The sequence below is a fragment of the Neophocaena asiaeorientalis genome, unplaced genomic scaffold (assembly GCF_003031525.2).
Source record: "Neophocaena asiaeorientalis asiaeorientalis breed wild unplaced genomic scaffold, Neophocaena_asiaeorientalis_V1.1 scaffold242, whole genome shotgun sequence".
NCBI lineage: Eukaryota > Metazoa > Chordata > Mammalia > Artiodactyla > Phocoenidae > Neophocaena > Neophocaena asiaeorientalis.
Genome location: NW_020172451.1, coordinates 8,710,526 through 8,729,237, shown reverse-complemented (window position 1 = coordinate 8,729,237; position 18,712 = coordinate 8,710,526). Strand labels below are relative to the sequence as shown.

The following is an 18,712-nucleotide window of genomic DNA, read 5'->3' as shown; positions in this document are numbered from 1 at the left end:
ATCAGTGATGAAGACCAAATATATATTTCTTATTATATCACAGTATCACAATCCTTATTCCTAGGATCCTGACCCATCATGTGTTTTCTACCTTGGTTGCTTTACAATGACTTCTAATAGTTTTCCAGCTTTAACCAGTATTTTGGGGGGAGGATTAGACTAATGCTATCTACTTCATTTTAAGTAGGAGAAGAAGTCTTCCTTGTTAACTGGTTTTAGAGGGACTTCTTGCTAATTTTTATAGTTAAATGTACTTGGTACACAAGCAGTGACCAAAATTTATTTTCAATTTTCTTTTTGTGGTATTTGTGAAAGAAATGAATCAAAATAACTTCCCAGGGGACAGCCATGCACATAAACTAACATGGCCATCATAACCAGTACTAATTGGGTTCTCCATCAGCAGTCTCAGCAGAAAAGTTGATCTGGTGACAAAACTAAGAATTAGTCTTATTTTTAGGCTACTCAATTCAAAACATTCTGGAAAGAGCAGTAAGAAGAGTCTTTTGTTATTCACTGGCCTTACTAGCACCAAGATAAATTTCTTTAACCTCAACATCTTGGCTTTCATTGTTTGTATTTATATTGTACTTGTGACCTGAATTTGAGGCAGTTTATGAGATTTATATTAAAAACTTTAATTTATATGAGTTAATTAGCATTATCATATATAAGAATAAACTACTTAGTCTTTGAAAAATGCACTAGCAAACAAGTTATTCTTTTACTAATTAACTTTACAGAAGAAGAAAGTATAATTATAAAAATGTAGGATTTAATATCTGATGGCCAACGACCTGGAATCTCAACTGGCTTTATCCTTAATCATCCAGTCTAAAGAATACTGCAACCCTCTTAATGTTTTGTAAGACAGAAAAGGGAAGAGATTCTCCACGTTTTTGGAATCAGTACACAACTCTTTTTAAAAAGGGAAAACACACACACACACATATGCATGTGTTCCTATATATATATATATATATATAGGTGTGTGTGTGTATATACATACTGATATACATACTAAACAATTTTTTTCATATAGTTTTTTAATAACTAGCCTAAATGTTTAACAGGAAGCTCTTCTTTAATGCTAGTTCTTTCTAATTTGTTCTGCATCAAAACTGTTCAGAACGTGTGCTTCAATCAAGCACTTGTAATCCACAAAGATGAACTGCTATTAGCCCTTTAATAAAAGGGGACTTCCTCAGCTCAAGTACGTCTCTTAATACCAATGGATGGAGAGTAAAACGAGGGAACAAAAACAGGAGACAGAAAGCAGAGAAAAGTAAAAGAAGAGTACTTCAAAAGAGGTTTTTTGTAGACTCACCCCATGTGGCTAAGGTCTTGAGGTTTTCATCCTCCATCTGAACCAGGCCGGATTCTGTTCGTTTCTGATGGTCCTTACTGATTATTACAGTCTGTTTCACTGGGTCAAGTGTTTTGAATGAGGGATAGACAGAGAGTGTCTCCACAGAGCCCTGGTTATAGAAAGTAGAATCCAACTTTGATATCCTTAAATTAGGGTTGATGAACTCCTCTTTACTAGATGGCCAAAATGCTGGTAAAGTTGTCAATGTTTCAAAACTTTTTGCAGCTGGCTGCTTTTCTAGAGACGTTTGCAAAGGATTTTCTATTATAGTATTTGTAATGGTACTGTCTGATTTCTTGTCGAAACTCACACTTGTCTGCAGAGATGGGCTTTCTTCTGAGGGAACAGGCACAGCATCTGTGAAGTAACAAATAAGAACTGTAAACAAAAAATAAAACTGAAAATACTCTACTTCAAATTTACTGCATTTTTAATAATTGGATTTTTTTATGCCATAACAGAATTCTCTCCTATTTAGTCGTTTCTACTTTCTTACTATGTTTCTATTCTGTCTGTATAAAGTATACCCAAGCTATAATTGATGCACTAGTCATTTGGTGGCTGTCTTCTCTTTCTGTCTCCTCACTGAAGCCAAGTCAAGGAAAGCTTCAAATAACTTGTCTTTAAATATTTCTCCCTTCACCCACTTATCTGTCTCTGAAACCACTATATTTTTAGTGCCTTCAAACCTTCATCTCTTACAAGATAAACTAGAGAAAATATGCCACATCATACTGGTCTAGCCTTACAGAACCCCCAGCTACAAAAAAGCCTTTTTCCCCAGAAATAAAAAATGTCTTCCCACCCCAGTGTCTATACAAAGCCCGTAAAAGAAAATCACTCTCATAGATAGCAACCTAATTTTCATGATAAATCTCTGTGGGAGAAAAAAAGCAATTTTCCAGAGCAGTTGTGATGATTACTAAAATGTAAGTTCCATCAGGTCAGGGATCTTTGTCCCTTTTATTCATTAATATTACCAAAGTACCTAGAATATAACAGACAAAGTACCTGGAATACAACAGACAAATAATATTTATTACAAATTGAAGAAATTGAAAGAATGGAGAGGATCTGGAATTTAGGGTGGGTCTGATATGGAAATATTACTGAATATGAATTATGAGCCTGGTCCAAGTTTCTAGATGCAAATTGTTATCAACACTGTCAGTGCTAGGGACTTGCTCTCAGATAGTTTCATCTGAAATTGGATATGGAAAGAAAGAAAACTGAGAGAGGGCAAGAGGAAGACTGTCTCATTTGAGCTCCCAAAAGAGAGGAGGCAACAGGAATTAAGTAAGTTGCTATCAAGTGTTTACATAACACAATGTGCGTGACAACACACCTCACAGTGTGCAGTGAGACGCTTATTATCATCACGTGCAGGCTCTGAGTTATTATAAAGAAAAACAAATTCTCTTTGACTCTAACCTTCCTTTCCATTTTCATCCACAGTTGGAGGCTAACCTGGGCAAAAGTGTTGCTAGTTTACCACAGAATCAGACAGTTCAAGAAACCTAAGTCATTACCTCGACCAGGAATTCCATTTTTTCCCAGACCTCTCATCTCCAAACTTTTTCATCTTTTAAAACTCAATTCAACTCTCACCTTCTCTATAAAGCTTGCCCTGATTTTTTTCCCTCGCCTAATCCTATTATTGTTTATCTTACCATATCCTGTTCGGAGCCCTGTGAGCAGTTGTAACACTTCATCTTGTTAACTACAAGTCTGGCTGCCTACCTGAAAACAGGCTCCTTGAGGAGAACTTACTAGGAGTTTTCTTTATACCGCAGCACACAACAGTGCCATTCCCATAGGATGTGTTTGATAAGTGCTTGTTGAGTGAAAAGCCAAACTGAAGCACAAGAATAAAAAAAGGTAATGCCTTTGTTTTTTAAATTGAACATAGTTTAACTACTTAATAACTTCTAAAATATTCCTGATGTGCATATGATCAAGTTACATACCTAGCTGATAAACGCTCTTTAAAAAATTAATATATTCTTAGTAGAGTACGAGATCAGTGGTATCCCAAAGTGCATGTGTACATCACCAGATTGACGTAAAAGCATTCCTAAAAAGTGAATTTTAGTTAAATATTTTTCCATTGACTTTAATTTTTCTTAGGAGGAAAGTCTTTCTATAAGTAATGAAAGCATCTTGAAATTTAGCAATATGTAAACTAAGATAATTCAGAGTGACAATGACTTTCTGATGACAATATTCATAATAACACTGCATCTGAATCTCAGAATTGGGATGTATAAAGTCATCTGTATAACCATAATTTTAAAGTTTAGTACAAAAGCTTAAAATTACAAAAGAACAAAAAAAAATATTAAAATTCAGTGAAAAAAACCAGACTGGAGTCATTATGTTTCTATCAGCCCTCTTTCTCAATAGTCCAGAAAGAACAGAATGCAATCTTCTGGTTACTTAGACTTTTTAAAAAACTGATAACCTTTTAAAATGAATAAAATACTATGATCTAAAAGAGAAAGCATGATGACACATGGAAAATAATGATTTTAAATGCACAGATTACCTAAAAGAGAAAAATCTTCACTTAAATGGAAAGCTAAAGAGGCCTGAAGATTCTAGACAGCAAGTTGTACTGGGTTTCTATGCCATCAGCCGTGTTTCATCCCTGCTCTTTCTGTGCAACATGCCAAACTGATCCTCTTCAATTCAATCTCTACTTTAGTTATTTATAGTTCACGTTAAAAAAAATCCTGCAAAAATTCCCTCTTGTTTCAGTGACAAAGTCTACATGCCTGGGGTTTAAAGGCCCTTCATTGCTTATTTTCTATCGTTACTCAATAGGAAACTAACCCTCAGTCAGGCCATTCTCTTGGTTACTCACACACCCCATGTTCATTCAGGTCCCTTTATCCTCATTCTCCGTGTTATTTCATCTTTCTTTAGCTTTATTACCATTGATTTCTTACCCTGCACTCCAACACTGGAACACCCTCCCCATTCTCTGTCTATTTAAATCCTACCTATTCCTCAAGGTCCTTCTCAAATAATTACTATTTCTGGAAGCTATTTCCAGTCATGTCTATCACTCAATCCTAATCCTTCCCTTCTATGAAATAGTATTTATTTCTGTAAACTCATTTTTTCACTGAATTATTTGCTGTATAGAGCCTATCACACACCATATTATGTTCCTGCATTCTGACTTCATAGCCTCCACCATGCTTTTGCCTATAGGAGGTGTGCAAATATTTGTTAAATTTAATAATTCCTTAATTTGTAAATTATCTAATATCAATTTTATATGTTGACTTTGTGTATAACAATGCATAGTGTATGTGAAGCCTAAAAATAAGAATGATCAATCAGGAAGCGCTTGTTGAGCACCTACTGTTTGCACTGAACTCTTAGATTTTACAGACATACTTAGGAAGAAGTCATAGTTCTAATTGTCAATGAACTTAAGAGCAAGTGTGTATTTTATTGAGATAGATAAGTAGATAGGTAGAAGGAAAGAATATATATACATACTTGCATGCATATACACACTAAGTGCCAAAGACATAAAAATAACTAATAATACAAGTTACCAGTTCAATTTCACAATGTATAGGAGACTGCAGCTTCTCAATAAATGAGTGAATATAAAGAATACATTTGTTTAGCAAATGGTCTTTTTCATGGAAAAAAAAGAAAGTATTTGTATATTTGTATACAGATTTACATAACGTAAATTGAACATGTTTCAGTTTGGGTTCCCCCAAAAGCAGACTCTGAAAAAAAGACTTAGATGCAGGTAGTTGATTTGGCTGGTGATCCCAAGAGCACAAGTGAGGGAGTAGGAAAGGTAAAACAAAAAAGGGCAAAAGCCAATAAACTGTATTAATTACCAGATTATTTTATATATATATATATATATATATACACACACACACACACACACACACACACACAAATATATATTGTGCTGAGAGGAAACAAAAACTGTCAATGCAGAATTCTATATTCAGCAATAATGTCCTTTAAAATTGAAGGCAAAATAAAAACATATTCAGATGAACAAAAACTAAGAGAATTAATGGCTAGCAGGCCTTTATAACAAGAAATGCTAAAGGAAGTACTTCAGGTTGAAGAAAAATTATTATACCAGATGGGAAGTTGGATCTTTGGGAAGGATAAGGAGTGCTAGAAATGGGAAATATTAAGGTAAATATAGAATATTATTTTTTCTCTTAATTTCTTTAAAATATATGTGACTGTTTAAAAAATTATAACACAGTGTAAAGTAGTACAACAAATGTAAATATGATTTATACTACAATTATGGCATAAATGATGGGGTAGTAAATTAGACCTATATTGTTGCAAGATTCTTACATTTTATGCGAAGTGGTGAGGCAATGGGACTGCACAAGGTTCAGGATATATAAATTAATCCCTAGAGATACCACTAAAATTAATACAAAGAGGTATAACTGAAAATCCAATTGATAAATTAAAATGGAATTCTAAAAAGTATTGAATTAGCCCAAAAGAAGGCAGTAAGGAAAGAACAGAGGAACAAAACACAGATGGGACAAGCAGAAAATAAAACAGTAGACCTAAATCCAACCATACCAGTGTTTTTTTCAGTCATATTTTCCAGACTGGATAAAAAACAAGATCCAATTATATGCCGTATACAAGAGACACAGTTTAAAAACAAAGTCGCAAGTAAATTGAAAGTAAAAGGATTTTAAAAGACATACCATGTAACAATAAGCATTAAAAAGCTGAGTGGCTATATTAAGGTCAGATAAAATAGGTTTCAAGACAAAGGGTATTATTAGAGAATAAAAGGGACAGTTCATAATGACAAGAGTCAATCATCTGGAAGATATAAACATAATATGTATATGTAGATGTATAACAGTGTTTCAAACTAAATGAAGCAAAAACTGATCAAATTAAAGAGAGAGACAAATCCAACCAAATCACAGTTGGCAATTTTGATACCCCTCTCTCAGCAAGTGACAGAATACACAAAATATCAGGATACACAAGACATAAACAACACTATCAACTATCTTGACTTAATCACATCTATAAAGCACCACACCTAACCACTGCGAAATACACATTTTTGGGTAAATTTGCAAGTATACATGGTATGTTTACCAAGATAAACTATATGCTGAGCCATGAAACAAATCTCAATAGACTTTAAAAGCCTGAAATCTTATATTAACTTCTCTGGCCAGTGGAATTGAATTAGAAATAAATAATAATATACCCAGAAAAAACTCCCCAATATTTGGAGATTTAAAAACACATTTCAGGGAATTCCCTGGTGGTCCAGTGGTTAGGACTCCACGCTTTCACTGCCTAGGGTGCGAGTTCAATCCCTGGTCAAGGAACTAAGATCCCACAAGCCGTGTGGCACAGCCAAAAAAATAAATAAATAACAACACACTTCAAATGTCCATAGGTCAAAGAAGAAACTCTGTTAAAATAACTGGTGCTGATTAGAATTCCTCTTCCGGCTAAGATGGAACAGAGACTGGATTTAACCTACTGCTTAAAACAACTGAGAAACTGGACAAAATTAATGAAACAGTGTTGCCAGACTGTGAACTTCAGGCAATACAGGACAGTGAATCCTGAAAGAAGGAAATAAAGAAGGTGAGCCCTAAGGATTTTCCCAGTGTACTGCCTGGAGAGAGTTTCCAGGCCACAGAGAAGGAAGTGGGAACCCAGGGGGAGTGCAGTAGTATCCTAATTGAGATGGAGCTGGGCATCTGTGGAGGCCAAGATGATAGGAGTGTGTAGGGCAGAGTACCAGAGAGACCTCTGGAGATCTGCTGGATCAGTGCAGGCAGGTGAGGAAGCTACCTGAAGCCGGGGCATGCACCTCCTGAAAGGAACAGTAGGTGTGATCTTCAGAGCTCACACGGGTGGGGAGTTCATGCATCCACTAGCCAGTGGGAGACCTCATCATTCACAGGACACTGGTTAGAGTAACACACGTTGCTGGTGGGAATGTAAGAGGGTGCAATTACTTTGGGAAACAGTTTGGCTGACCCAGCATTCCACTCCTAGGTATTTGCCAATAGAAAACAAAGTTTAAGTCCTCACAAAGACTTCTTCATGAATGTTTTTTTGTTTGTTTGGTTGGGTTTTTTTTGTTGTTGTTGTTTTAATGTTTTGGCTGAGCTGCATGGCATGTGGGATCTTAGTTCCCCGACCAGGGATCAAACCCGCACCCTCGGCATTGGAAGCGTGGATTCTTAACCACTGGACCGCCAGGGAATTCCCAAGACTTCTGACAGACAAAATCTGAAAACAACCCAAATGTCCCTCAATAGGTGAGCGGATAAACAAATTATGGTATACCCGTACAAAGAAATATCACTCAACAATAAAAATAAGTGAACTATTGATGCATACAACTTCAAAATAATTAGGCCAGACAGTGAAATAAGACAGACAAAAAAGCACCTACTGTATGAATCCATTTATATAAATTCTAGAAAATCCATAAAATCTATAATGACAGGAAGTAGATTAGTGATTACACAGGAACAGGGAAGGGGCAAGGCAGGGAAGGGCAGGTGTAAGGATTGCCAAGGGCACAAGGAAACTTTGGGGGATGATGAGTATTGTCTTGATTGTGGTTGTCATTTCATGGGTATATACATATGTCAAAACTTATCAAATTATACACTTTAAATGTTTACATTGATTGTATGATAATTATACCTCAATAAAGCTGCCAGAACCATAACTGGTACACCGTTTTGTCTCTTTACTGGATTCTGGCTGATACAGTATACTAGGTAAATTATTGCTATATCTTTAAATTAAATGCTCTAGGGCTGGGAGAGAATAGAAATAAGGAAAAGCAACCAGGAGACCAGAGAAATTCAGATTCTAAGGTTAATTTAATACCAAAACAAGTACCACGAAACTACACATTCAGGCACTGTGTGAGGTTTAGAGATACAGAGATGTCAAAGAGGTTCAAGGAAGTCTTCTGAAAGAGGTAGTGTTTGAGCCGAGCTGAAAGAAGGAGAAGTCAACCAAGATGAGAAAGATGGGAAGGGTGTCCAAGTAGATGGGACAACCTCAGCAAAGCAATGAAGGTTACAGACAGCGTGGGGCGGGGGAAAGCAGGGCAGATACAAACCATTCGGTGGTACTAGAGCAAAGTGTGTGGCAGAGGGGAGGAGTGAAATCTGGAGGGAAAGGAAGGAGCCAGGGCCAGGGGGCCTCATGACTGACAGGCAGGAGTGATGAGGAAGAAGGAAATTGAAATCTCAAGACACTCCTTGAAACTCATTCCTCTGTGGTTGCTTCAGCTGAACTCTGCTGGCTCCTCCACCTCACTAAGCAATCTTTTCAATGTTCTTCCCTGGCTCTGTTTCCTCTAAAATGCAGACAGTCTATCCTTGGCCCCTTTCTTTTCTGCCTCTGCAATACCCCAGGGCGACGTCATCTATTACCATACTTAAAGGAGGATGAGATCTATCACCTGTAAGCAAGTAATTCACACATTTTAATTCTCAGCTCTGACTTCTGCTGAGTTTCAGCCCTAAATACATAGTCATCCCTCTGCACAGGGCAGTCTCACTACCCTCCAGCCTCCTCATCCTTGGGCGTTTGTTCTACCTCTATTAATATGACCATGAACCTCCCAGTCACGCAGGTTATTTTGGAGCATAGCTGCTCCCACAGCCTCTAAAAGGTCTCCCCGCCCTGTCCCCTCAGTTCACTCGGCATAGCACAGCCAGAGTGACATTTCCAAACTGAAAATCTGATCATTTTCTTTCCAATACTTCTTCAAACTATTTAATATGGTTTACAAGGCTCTTCATAAATCAGTCCCCATTTACCTCTCGTCTCGTTTTGTACCGCTTTTCCTAAAACCGTATGATTCTGCTACGCTTAACTTCTCCCAGTTCTTCACATCTACCATGCTCCTTCCAGGCACCAAGACTTCACCCACACTGTTCCTCCTGCCTGAAATGCTCTTGTGCCTCTTTATACCCGACTCCAGCTCCCAGGGCCATGGCCATTAGGCGGACATACACCTTCACGTCTCTCTGGCTTTGCTCATGCTCTTCCCTCAGTCCAGAATATCCTCATCCTTACCCTTCTCTATCACAAACGATTTCACTCTTCTAAACTCAATTCAAATACTACCTCCTTTGTAAAGTCTTTTCTATATCCTCAAAGTTAAAAAATGAATCCCTCTTTTCTTTGCTTTTGCATAATACAATGTGAATGTTCTTATTTTCACTTATTATTTCAAATATTATTCATTCATTTGACAAATATTTATTACGTATTAGTATGTGGCAGGCACTAAGCTCTGGTATCAGCAATAAACAAATCTGTGGTTGACGACCTGTTAGAGCTTGTTGACAGCTCTGGCACCCTGGAGGCTGAACACCCGCTCAGGGCACACATCCTGTTCAACTTGTTCCACCTGCAACTGACCGGTGGAGTACCTAAACAGTCACTTGATAAATGTTTGTTCAAGGAATCATTATCTGGATGATCTAGTCCCTAAAAGAAACCTGACTATAGGACAGGAGAAGTCTTAGAGGACATTCTAATTCAGTCCCTTCGTGATACACAGGAGAACCTGAGACTTCCAGAGATTAGGTGACTTGCCAGGATCACATAATGATTAAAGGGCAGAAGTAGGACTAGAACTCCAGATTCCTGAATTCTAAACCAATGCTCTTTTTAGGGGAGTAGAAGAATGACTAAAGAGTGTGGTAGAACCAGCTGCACCAAGTACTTCTTTACCACAGTTGTTGTAATGGTGCATAACTGTGAAGCGACTGGGTTCAGGCCATTTGTCCCTGGGGCTGCCTTTAGGGATGCGGGGCCTTGCAAAGGGGGACAGAGTTAAGCTGGCCTGTGTATCTGTGCCTGTTTGTCTTCTCCCAGGAAGGGATATGGCGTAGATTTTTTCTTGGATTCATATAAAGAATGAACAGCATTTATGGAGAATTTTCTGAAGCCCAGGAGAACCTGTGGGGATTTGATGGAGAACAGCAAAATGTTTGTCTTTTTGTTTGAACACAAAGCGCATAAATGGATACTCTGTAAACACTAAAGGGTTTGTTTCGTGAGGGCCTCCCAGCTTTCTCTGGGAGAGAATTTCTCTGAATTCCACTGGAAAGGCAGAGAGGAGCACAGAGTGAACTAATTTGGTTGGCTTGCTTTCTCTGGTTTCTCATTTTCTTTCAATTTAAACCTGAATGTCAAAAAGCTTTATTCTCAAGTATATATCCAGCAGACTCTTGGATGGGAAGCCCAGTATTAAATTATGAGACTGTACCCAGTATCTTTATTGTACAGTAATTTACACCTGCTAATATACTTGATTAATGCAAAATAGGACCTTGAAATGTCAGTCATATTAAAGCTGGTTTGGATATTCTTGACAGTTATCTTTAGGAAGAAGCTTGTTCCCTATGTAAGACATCAGACAGCATATTTAAATGCAGACTTATCACCAAAATGCCTGAAGCAAGGAAAAAAAAAAACCCACCACCAACACACCTCCACGCTTTGAGCCTAAGGACAAAAGAGAAATAGCTATGCTGTCGCAGGTACTGAAAAAAATTTTTTTTTTTTTTAAACATCTTTATTGGGGTATAATTGCTTTACAATGGTGTGTTAGTTTCTGCTTTATAACAAAGTGAATCAGCTATACATATACATATGTTCCCATATGTCTTCCCTCTTGCGTCTCCCTCCCTCCCACTCTCCCCATCCCACCCCTCCAGGCTGTCACAAAGCCCCGAGCTAATATCCCTGTGCCTTGCGGCTGCTTCCCCCTAGCTATCTACCTTACTACGTTTGTTAGTGTGTATATGTCCATGACTCTCTCTCGCCTTGTCAAAACTCACCCTTCCCCCTCCCCATATCCTCATGAAAATGTTTTTGCTAGTTCGGAGACAATGATGAAATCATTTTTAAAAGAGAACATCAGATTTAATTCTGAGTTGAGAGACTTTGCCTACAGATAGGAACATTCCCATACTGGTAACACTTTTTCATTTTTCAAGAATTCCACTGCCTTGTTTCAGGTACTATAATCACTGCAAATTATTTTATATTCTATTATGTTGTGAATCTAATAATGGGTGTTATATTGCAGCAGAGCTATTGCTGTGATCAGTTCTCCTGTTAGTCTGATACATAGTATCCAATTACAGCTACAAAGCAGAGAGTGGGCATGCATGACAAAAGATGGATGCCAAAATATGTATTTCTGTAGTTTAAAACTGTGTAACTGAAGGAGCTTCTACTTTAGTAATTATGTTAACCAAAGGAAATAGGACCTGAAGATAATAAGGCATATATATACAATGGAATATTACTCGGCCATAAAAAGAAACAAAACTGAGCTATTTGTAGTGAGATGGATGGACCTAGAGTCTGTAATACAGAGTGAAGCAAGTCAGAAAGAGAAAAACAAATATCATATGCTAACAGATACATATGGAATCTAAAAAATGGGAGGGAGACGCAAGAGGGAGGAGATATGGGGATATATGTATAGCTGATTCACTTTGTTATAAAGCAGAAACTAACACACCATTGTAAAGCAATTATACTCCAATAAAGATGTTAAAAAAAAAAAGATAATAAGGCCATTTTGCTACGAGGCCAGAGTTATAAATTATTAACATGGAGGGGTGATTTGAATTGCTCGTTAATATATTGGTTTAAAGTAGACAGGCCATTAATTTAAAATGGATATTTAATGTGAACGTTAAATAACATGTTTGACATGAAAATCTTAATATATTTACCTTACAATATATACATAAAGCCCCAAATAATCATAATAAGTTAGAATAGCTATACTCTCTATATGATCTATGATAAGTGTGTGCATGCATATGTGTATGTGTGGGTGTATATACACACAGTTGTAGGTTCTGAGAATTTTTTATCGTATATCATTATATTTAACTGTAGTATATATTATATCCAAGTATTAACATAAGAAAACATATTTGGAAAATACAGTTATGAAATATGCGAAGTATATTTACTACTTCTTTCGATATAAATTTGAGATAATGGTTTAGCGTCTCACAGAAAAATATGGACACATTTAAAATTAAGGTGCTTTTCTTTAAAAATCTTCAAGTGGGATGGCTGAAGACTTTCAGGCGACGAAAATGGATCACAATGAATGGATTATAAAATAGGTAGATACAGGATGCTCATTATTAAATTCTACACCATAGTTATGGTTTCAACAATAATAAAAACTATAATTTCCTTCAATAGATTATCGTTATCAAAACTGAAGCTGGAAATGTCTTCGGGAAGCTGGTGATCATTACCTATGTCCATTTTTCTGTTTTTTAGGCTAGAGTTTAAGTGGATCTGGTCTCTGGCATGCTAAGGTCTCCACATGCTACAGGGCACACTCTAGGCTGACCAAGATGGGGAGGTGCCTGAAGTGTTTGTGACCATCCAACCAAATCTTGTAATGACAATAAAACTGTACAGGTGACTCCAGGAGAGTAAAATATTAAGGTAAATTGGGTCAGACGTTTAATTCTGACATGAATTAAATATACGAGATGTTTGAAATGGTATCTGGCCCACAGTAAACGAATAAACAGGTACTGTATTTTGGGATAGTCTGAAGAGCTGGCATTATGAGGGAGTCCCCACCATGGCCCTTCCTGGAAGCAGACTGGAACCCGAACACACCAGTACTCTCCCTTCTCCTCAGAAATTTCTGTATTCACAGACCACAAGCATGATGCATGCTCTTTGTACCCACTGGTTCTTAGTATTTGAGACCAAGAGACCAGGTGTGCCGTGGAAAGATGACAATGAGGTGAGGAACTACAGTTCTCAAACATTTTCCCCATTAGATGTACAGACCAATAATAAACTTTTTTACCTCAGTACTGAGTATAAATCATGTCTAAGTCTGCAATAACGCAACAAACCTTTAAATATCATTTAAATTGTGAATTCAAGTGAAGTGCTATTTCTCATGAAGCATGAGTGCTCCATTACTCAAAATAAGCACACACAAAACCCTGACATATTAAAACTTCAAGTATTATATAATCTATGTCCCTTTGGAAAACACCTTACTGAATACCTGATGACAGGTACCTTTTCCCTCCCCCCAGCAAAGGGGGATGGTCTCAGTGGTTAAGAATCTGCCTGCCAGTGTAGCATATACAGGTCCAGGAAGATCCCACATGCTGCGGAGCAACTAAGCCCCTGTGCCACAGCTACTGAGCCTGCTCTCTAGAGCCTGTAAACCACAACTACTGAGCCCGCATGCCACAACTACTGAAGCCCATGTGCCTAGAGCCCGTGCTCCGCAACAAGAGAAGCCACTGCAATGAGAAGCCCGTGCACTGCAATGACAAGTCGCCCCCACTCCTGCAACTAGCGAAGGCCCCCGCGCAGCAACGAAGCCCCACTGCAGCCAAAAATAAATAAATGCTTCCACATATGGATTTGGCATATGATATCTATTTTATTATTAGCTCCTAAGGCAAAAGAGAGTCAGAAAGAGTCCATTTTAACATCTGAATACACATACATAGCCTGGCAGAGTTCAAAGTTAATATATTAACCCACCTTCTGAATCATTATTCAGAGACTTTAGAACCCTGTAACTCTAACTTGCCCCTCTCCTCAGTTATATGCTGTTGTTACAACTAGCATTTCAGTTCTTCTTCTAACACCACAAATTAAATGTTATAGTTATTTTTTAAAAACGGTATTTGTTTAGATTGACCTATATGTTTACCAATGTCTTTGCTCACCATTCCTTCTTAAACTTCAGACTTTCCTTCTGGAATCATTTCCTTCTTCCTGAAATATATGTTTATAAGTTCCTTTACTGAGGGTCTGTGGTGGTAAACTCAGTTTTTGTTTATTTGAAGTGTCTTTTTTTTTTGAAAAGGACTTTATTTCACTCTTGTTCTTAAATGATTACACACTTCACGTTGACAGATATTTTCTCAGAGAATAGAGACAGTATTATTCCCTGTCTTCTGGCTTCTAATGTTGCTGTTGAAAAGTCTGCTTTGTTATTGTTTCGTAAATAATTTTTCTTTCTTTCTTTCTTTGGTGTTCCACAGGTTCACTACGATATGAGAGTTTGAAAATTTTTTAAAATTATTTATCCTATTTGGTATATATTATGCTTCCTGTATCTTTGGATTCATGTCTTTCATCAGTTCTGGAAAAATTATCTCCCATGATCTTATCAAACTTTGTCTCTCTTTCTACATATATATTCTCTCCCTCTGGGACTGTAATTGGCTATATTAAATTTCATTTATCATTTGTGTCTCAAGTTTTCTTTAATATTTTCCATCTTCTTTGCCTCCTTGCTGCATGCTAGGGAATATCTTCTAATACACATTCCAATTCAGTAATTCTCATGTCAGTTTTATCTGATCTATTGTTTAATCCATCCACATCCACTGGGTTTTTACTCTGAAATAATTTTATTTTTCCTTTCTGAAAGTTTTATTTGGTTATTTCCCAAATCTGTCTAGTCATCTGTCCCTTATTGATTTCATTTTTTTTTTCTTAAACATTTCATACTCAGCTCATGTCTGAAATCCTTGGAAGCTAAATCTGCTGTTCGTGACTTTGTTGACTCTCAGTCATGCAGGCTTATTCCTTGTGTTCTGGTGGTCACTGATGATGACATCACGTTTGGCCAAGGTTAATCTGTAAGAGTGGGGTCTAAACTGGGCCTGCTTTCCTCCAGAAAGGATCTGTGTTTTTGTCGGGAGCCGGGACAACAGACCTCAAGCACTTTAGCCCCCCAGCTAATGCAGAAGTCTGAGGTTCCGCTCCACTCCCTCCCTTGCCACAGACTCATTCAAGCCTTAGTTTTCTGATTGTGGATGCTCATATCAGCATTTGCCTTCAGGGAAAACTGTCTTTGATTCCTTTAAACTCTCAGCTCCCCACTCTAATCAGGTTTCAGTTCTCGGGTTCATTTGGTTTTTGCATTTTTGTTCTGTTTTGCCCTTAGAGATTTCCTTTAGCTCCCATGAACCCAACAGTACATTAAAAAGTATCATTTATTCCAGAATCTAGAGGTTTTGTTTGTTTGTTTGTTGCAAGAGGACCTTCAGAGTGTCTAGTCCACCACATTGCTGAAAATGAAGTAAGTCAGGAGTACAGTTTTTACCCTGTAGATAATGAAAAGCCATTAAAGCCTGTTTTGAGGATTTGTGTGCTATACAGATGGCTGTGGAGACTATGTGGAAGATAGACAGGAGTGAGATTTAGGCAAAGAGATCATTGACAAAGGTGTTCTAACAGTGCAGGTAACAGATGACAAGAGCCCACACAGTAGGGGCAGAGATAACAGTTAAGATATGATTATCATAGAACTGTCACAATTTAGTGATTGAATATTTCTGAATAATCAATCTTTTCCCAAGTTTATGGGTAGCAAAGGATTGGTAACTATTAGTATCCAAGTATTAAGTGCTCCTTTCTGGGTTTTTCTTTTCTAAATTAATTGAGTCAAATACCTCCAGGAAGCAAAACACTTTTTAAAATTTGTATTTATTCAAAACACTTGACCTTGTCATGAGCCACAACTCAGCTATCAAGATTTATAACTGCTGTAGCCCTTTGCTTATCTTGTCTCAAGGCCACACTGCATGCTGGTCCAAAAGAAACACCTGCTACAGAACTCTAAGGCACTTTCAGAGTGCCTTCGCAGTACAATAGTGCTATCATATTACACACGAGGTCATTCACTATCTACTTCATCCAGTCCTCTGAAGTGCCCATATACCCTGTTTACAGAAGGTAGTAACATGAAGAGGGAAAATCAAGCACCACTATTTCCATTTTGTTAAAACTGCTAACTTCAGGGAAACAAAACTGTAGCTTGAACATGTTAGACACGCTGGACTGTGATCAACAAGAATGGCAAAAATATTAACTACTAGATTTCTCTCTGAGTTTTATTAAGGGATCAGGCGTGTCTGACGATGACCTACATTCAAGGTTTGTTGTGCTTTTTTGAAGTAGTAATAAAATTCTCAGATCTCTGAAACGCACAGCAGACATAACCACCATCCAGAAAGCACAGTTAGAATCTTTAATTAGGTGTCTCAAGGAAAGAGAGACTGATTAAAGAAACAGGAAAAACAATCGTCTAAGTTTGAATTCAGTTCTTTTAGTGTACTGATATTCAATATTTCCAGAACAAATACAGAACTTTCAATGTATGTCTCATAGGCATCTCAAGTGTAACATAACCAAAATGTAACTCTTAATATATCCTCAAACCTGTTCTCTCCTGTCCTGCCCTTCTCAGTAAATGGCACCATCACATATTCACTTCCCAAAGGCAGAAAACTAGTAATCATCTTTGTTTCCATCCTTTTCCTCATGCTGACAACCAACCGTCAGGAGATCCTGAGGGCTGAACTCTAAAATACGTGCCAAACCTGCCCACTTTTCTCCATAGCCACTACCTCCACCCTCAGCCATGGTCACCTGGACAGTCTACAAAGCCTCATCACTGGTCTTTCTGCTTCTGCTTCCTCCCACAATGCATTTCCTCCAGTTTATATTTAGGTAACTATAAATCAGACGATACCATTCTTCTGCTTCAAATGTTCCCTTTGTACTCAGAATTCAATCCAAAGCTCCCCGTGACTTACGCAGTCCTGCGTGACGTGGCTCCTGCCCACCTTTCTCTGACTTCCTTTCATACCACCCTCCCCTCATTTGCTCCTCCTAGCCTCACTGGTCTCCTCACAATTCTAGGAGCAAGCTAACCAGTTTTTCCCGACGCTGGGCCTTTGAAATTGCTATTCCCTCTGCTTGGAATGTTCCTTTCTAGGCTTTTTCATCCTCATCTTACATCCTATCATCTCTTCATAGAGGCTTTCTCCGATGACCCTAACTAAAGTTAAGACTCTCATTCACTTTACTGAAGCTGCCTGTTTACTTCCTTCACAGCGCATTTTACACTCTATAATTATCTTATTTGTTCATTGCCAATCACCTTCACCAGAAAAGAAGCTCTCTGAGGGCAGACGGGGCCTGCCCGGCTCACTGCCAAATTTCCATGCCTACCACAGCGCCTGACACACAGTGGAAACCCAGTAAGTACCCGCTGGATTTAAACCAAATTTCTTAAGCCTCCCTTCTAGAATTTTACTATTACTTAGCAATTAGTATCTACTTGTTAATAGTTATTTCAGTTTATGCTTATGAAAAGTTGGACAGTCTCTGAGTTTTGACTCTAATTTAGAGAATTAGTTTACTAAGTTGGTATGTGCTCTAGAGAGCACATACCATTACAAACAATAAAAATAACAGCAACACTCCTTATTAGTATCAAAATTAACAAAATATGTAGCTCTATTGAATAGAATTCTGTTTCAATAAAGAATCAACAATACTGAGTATTCCTCCCTCTATATCTGTTTCATTCCACATTTACCCTGAGCACATCCCCAAGCTTCTGCTTTTTTCTCTTCAATATCTTACCAATTCTGACTCATCCATTATTGAATTCAATAAAGATTAATTGAGAGCCTACTATGTGCTGGGCATTGTGCTAGAAACTGGGGTTACAAGGGTGAAAGGATGATGAGTGAAGTGCTAACAGACATAGTCTTCCTCCCCACAAGTCCCACACATACTGAGTCCCCAAGGCCCCTTCCCCAAGCACAGTCACCTAAATATGAAGCTGCCATTGCCCAGCAGGAAGTTTCATGGTGGGTCTGGAGATAAAGACTTGAATCGAAAACAAACAAAAGCCAGATTAACTTGTAACAGAGGGAATCTGGGGAGAATATTGGTTTAGCTTGTTTTCCCCCCTCCTCCCAAGCATCTACCTGAGACTAAAGATCTTCTGAGAGGGGAGATAAACAGAGGAAGCAAGAGTTAGGTACTGGAGAGGGAGCTCTTGCATCCTGAGCCTGTCCAGGGCCGTCTTGGGAGTTGGGGAAACCAAGGAAGGGCCAGTCATCCATCTATCCAACAAGCACCTACCATTAGCTAGCTCTTTTTGGAACTGAGCATTCAGCAATGAACAAAACAGAGAAAAATTCTTTCCCTCATGCTGCTTTCACTCTGAGGGTGAAGAGGATTTCTGTTTGTTTCCCAGGTGGAGCCTGGAAAAGTAAGCAACATTTTGGAATGCCCACCCATCTTCACCTCACACCAGCAGAAGAGGATGGAAGCAGAAGAACAGAAATGCAAGTAGGGGGTCTGGGAAGAGGGCATCTGCGTCAGCCACTCAGATTCTCCCACTGCGTGAGAGGTTATATGCTCTGCCATCGGAAAATTTAAGATTATCTTGAATTACCAAAAAAA

The 18,712-nt window shown here is 38.1% G+C and overlaps 1 protein-coding gene across 1 annotated transcript in view; it reads right to left on the bottom strand.

The window, feature by feature from the left end:
• Nucleotides 1-18,712, bottom strand: part of ENTHD1 (ENTH domain containing 1) — a 97,174-nt gene that overhangs the window by 11,432 nt on the left and 67,030 nt on the right. Inside the window, exon 5 of the mRNA XM_024737658.1 lies at nucleotides 1,328-1,726. Within this exon, the coding sequence (XP_024593426.1) occupies nucleotides 1,328-1,726 (399 nt within the window). The remainder of the gene's footprint in view (nucleotides 1-1,327; nucleotides 1,727-18,712) is intronic.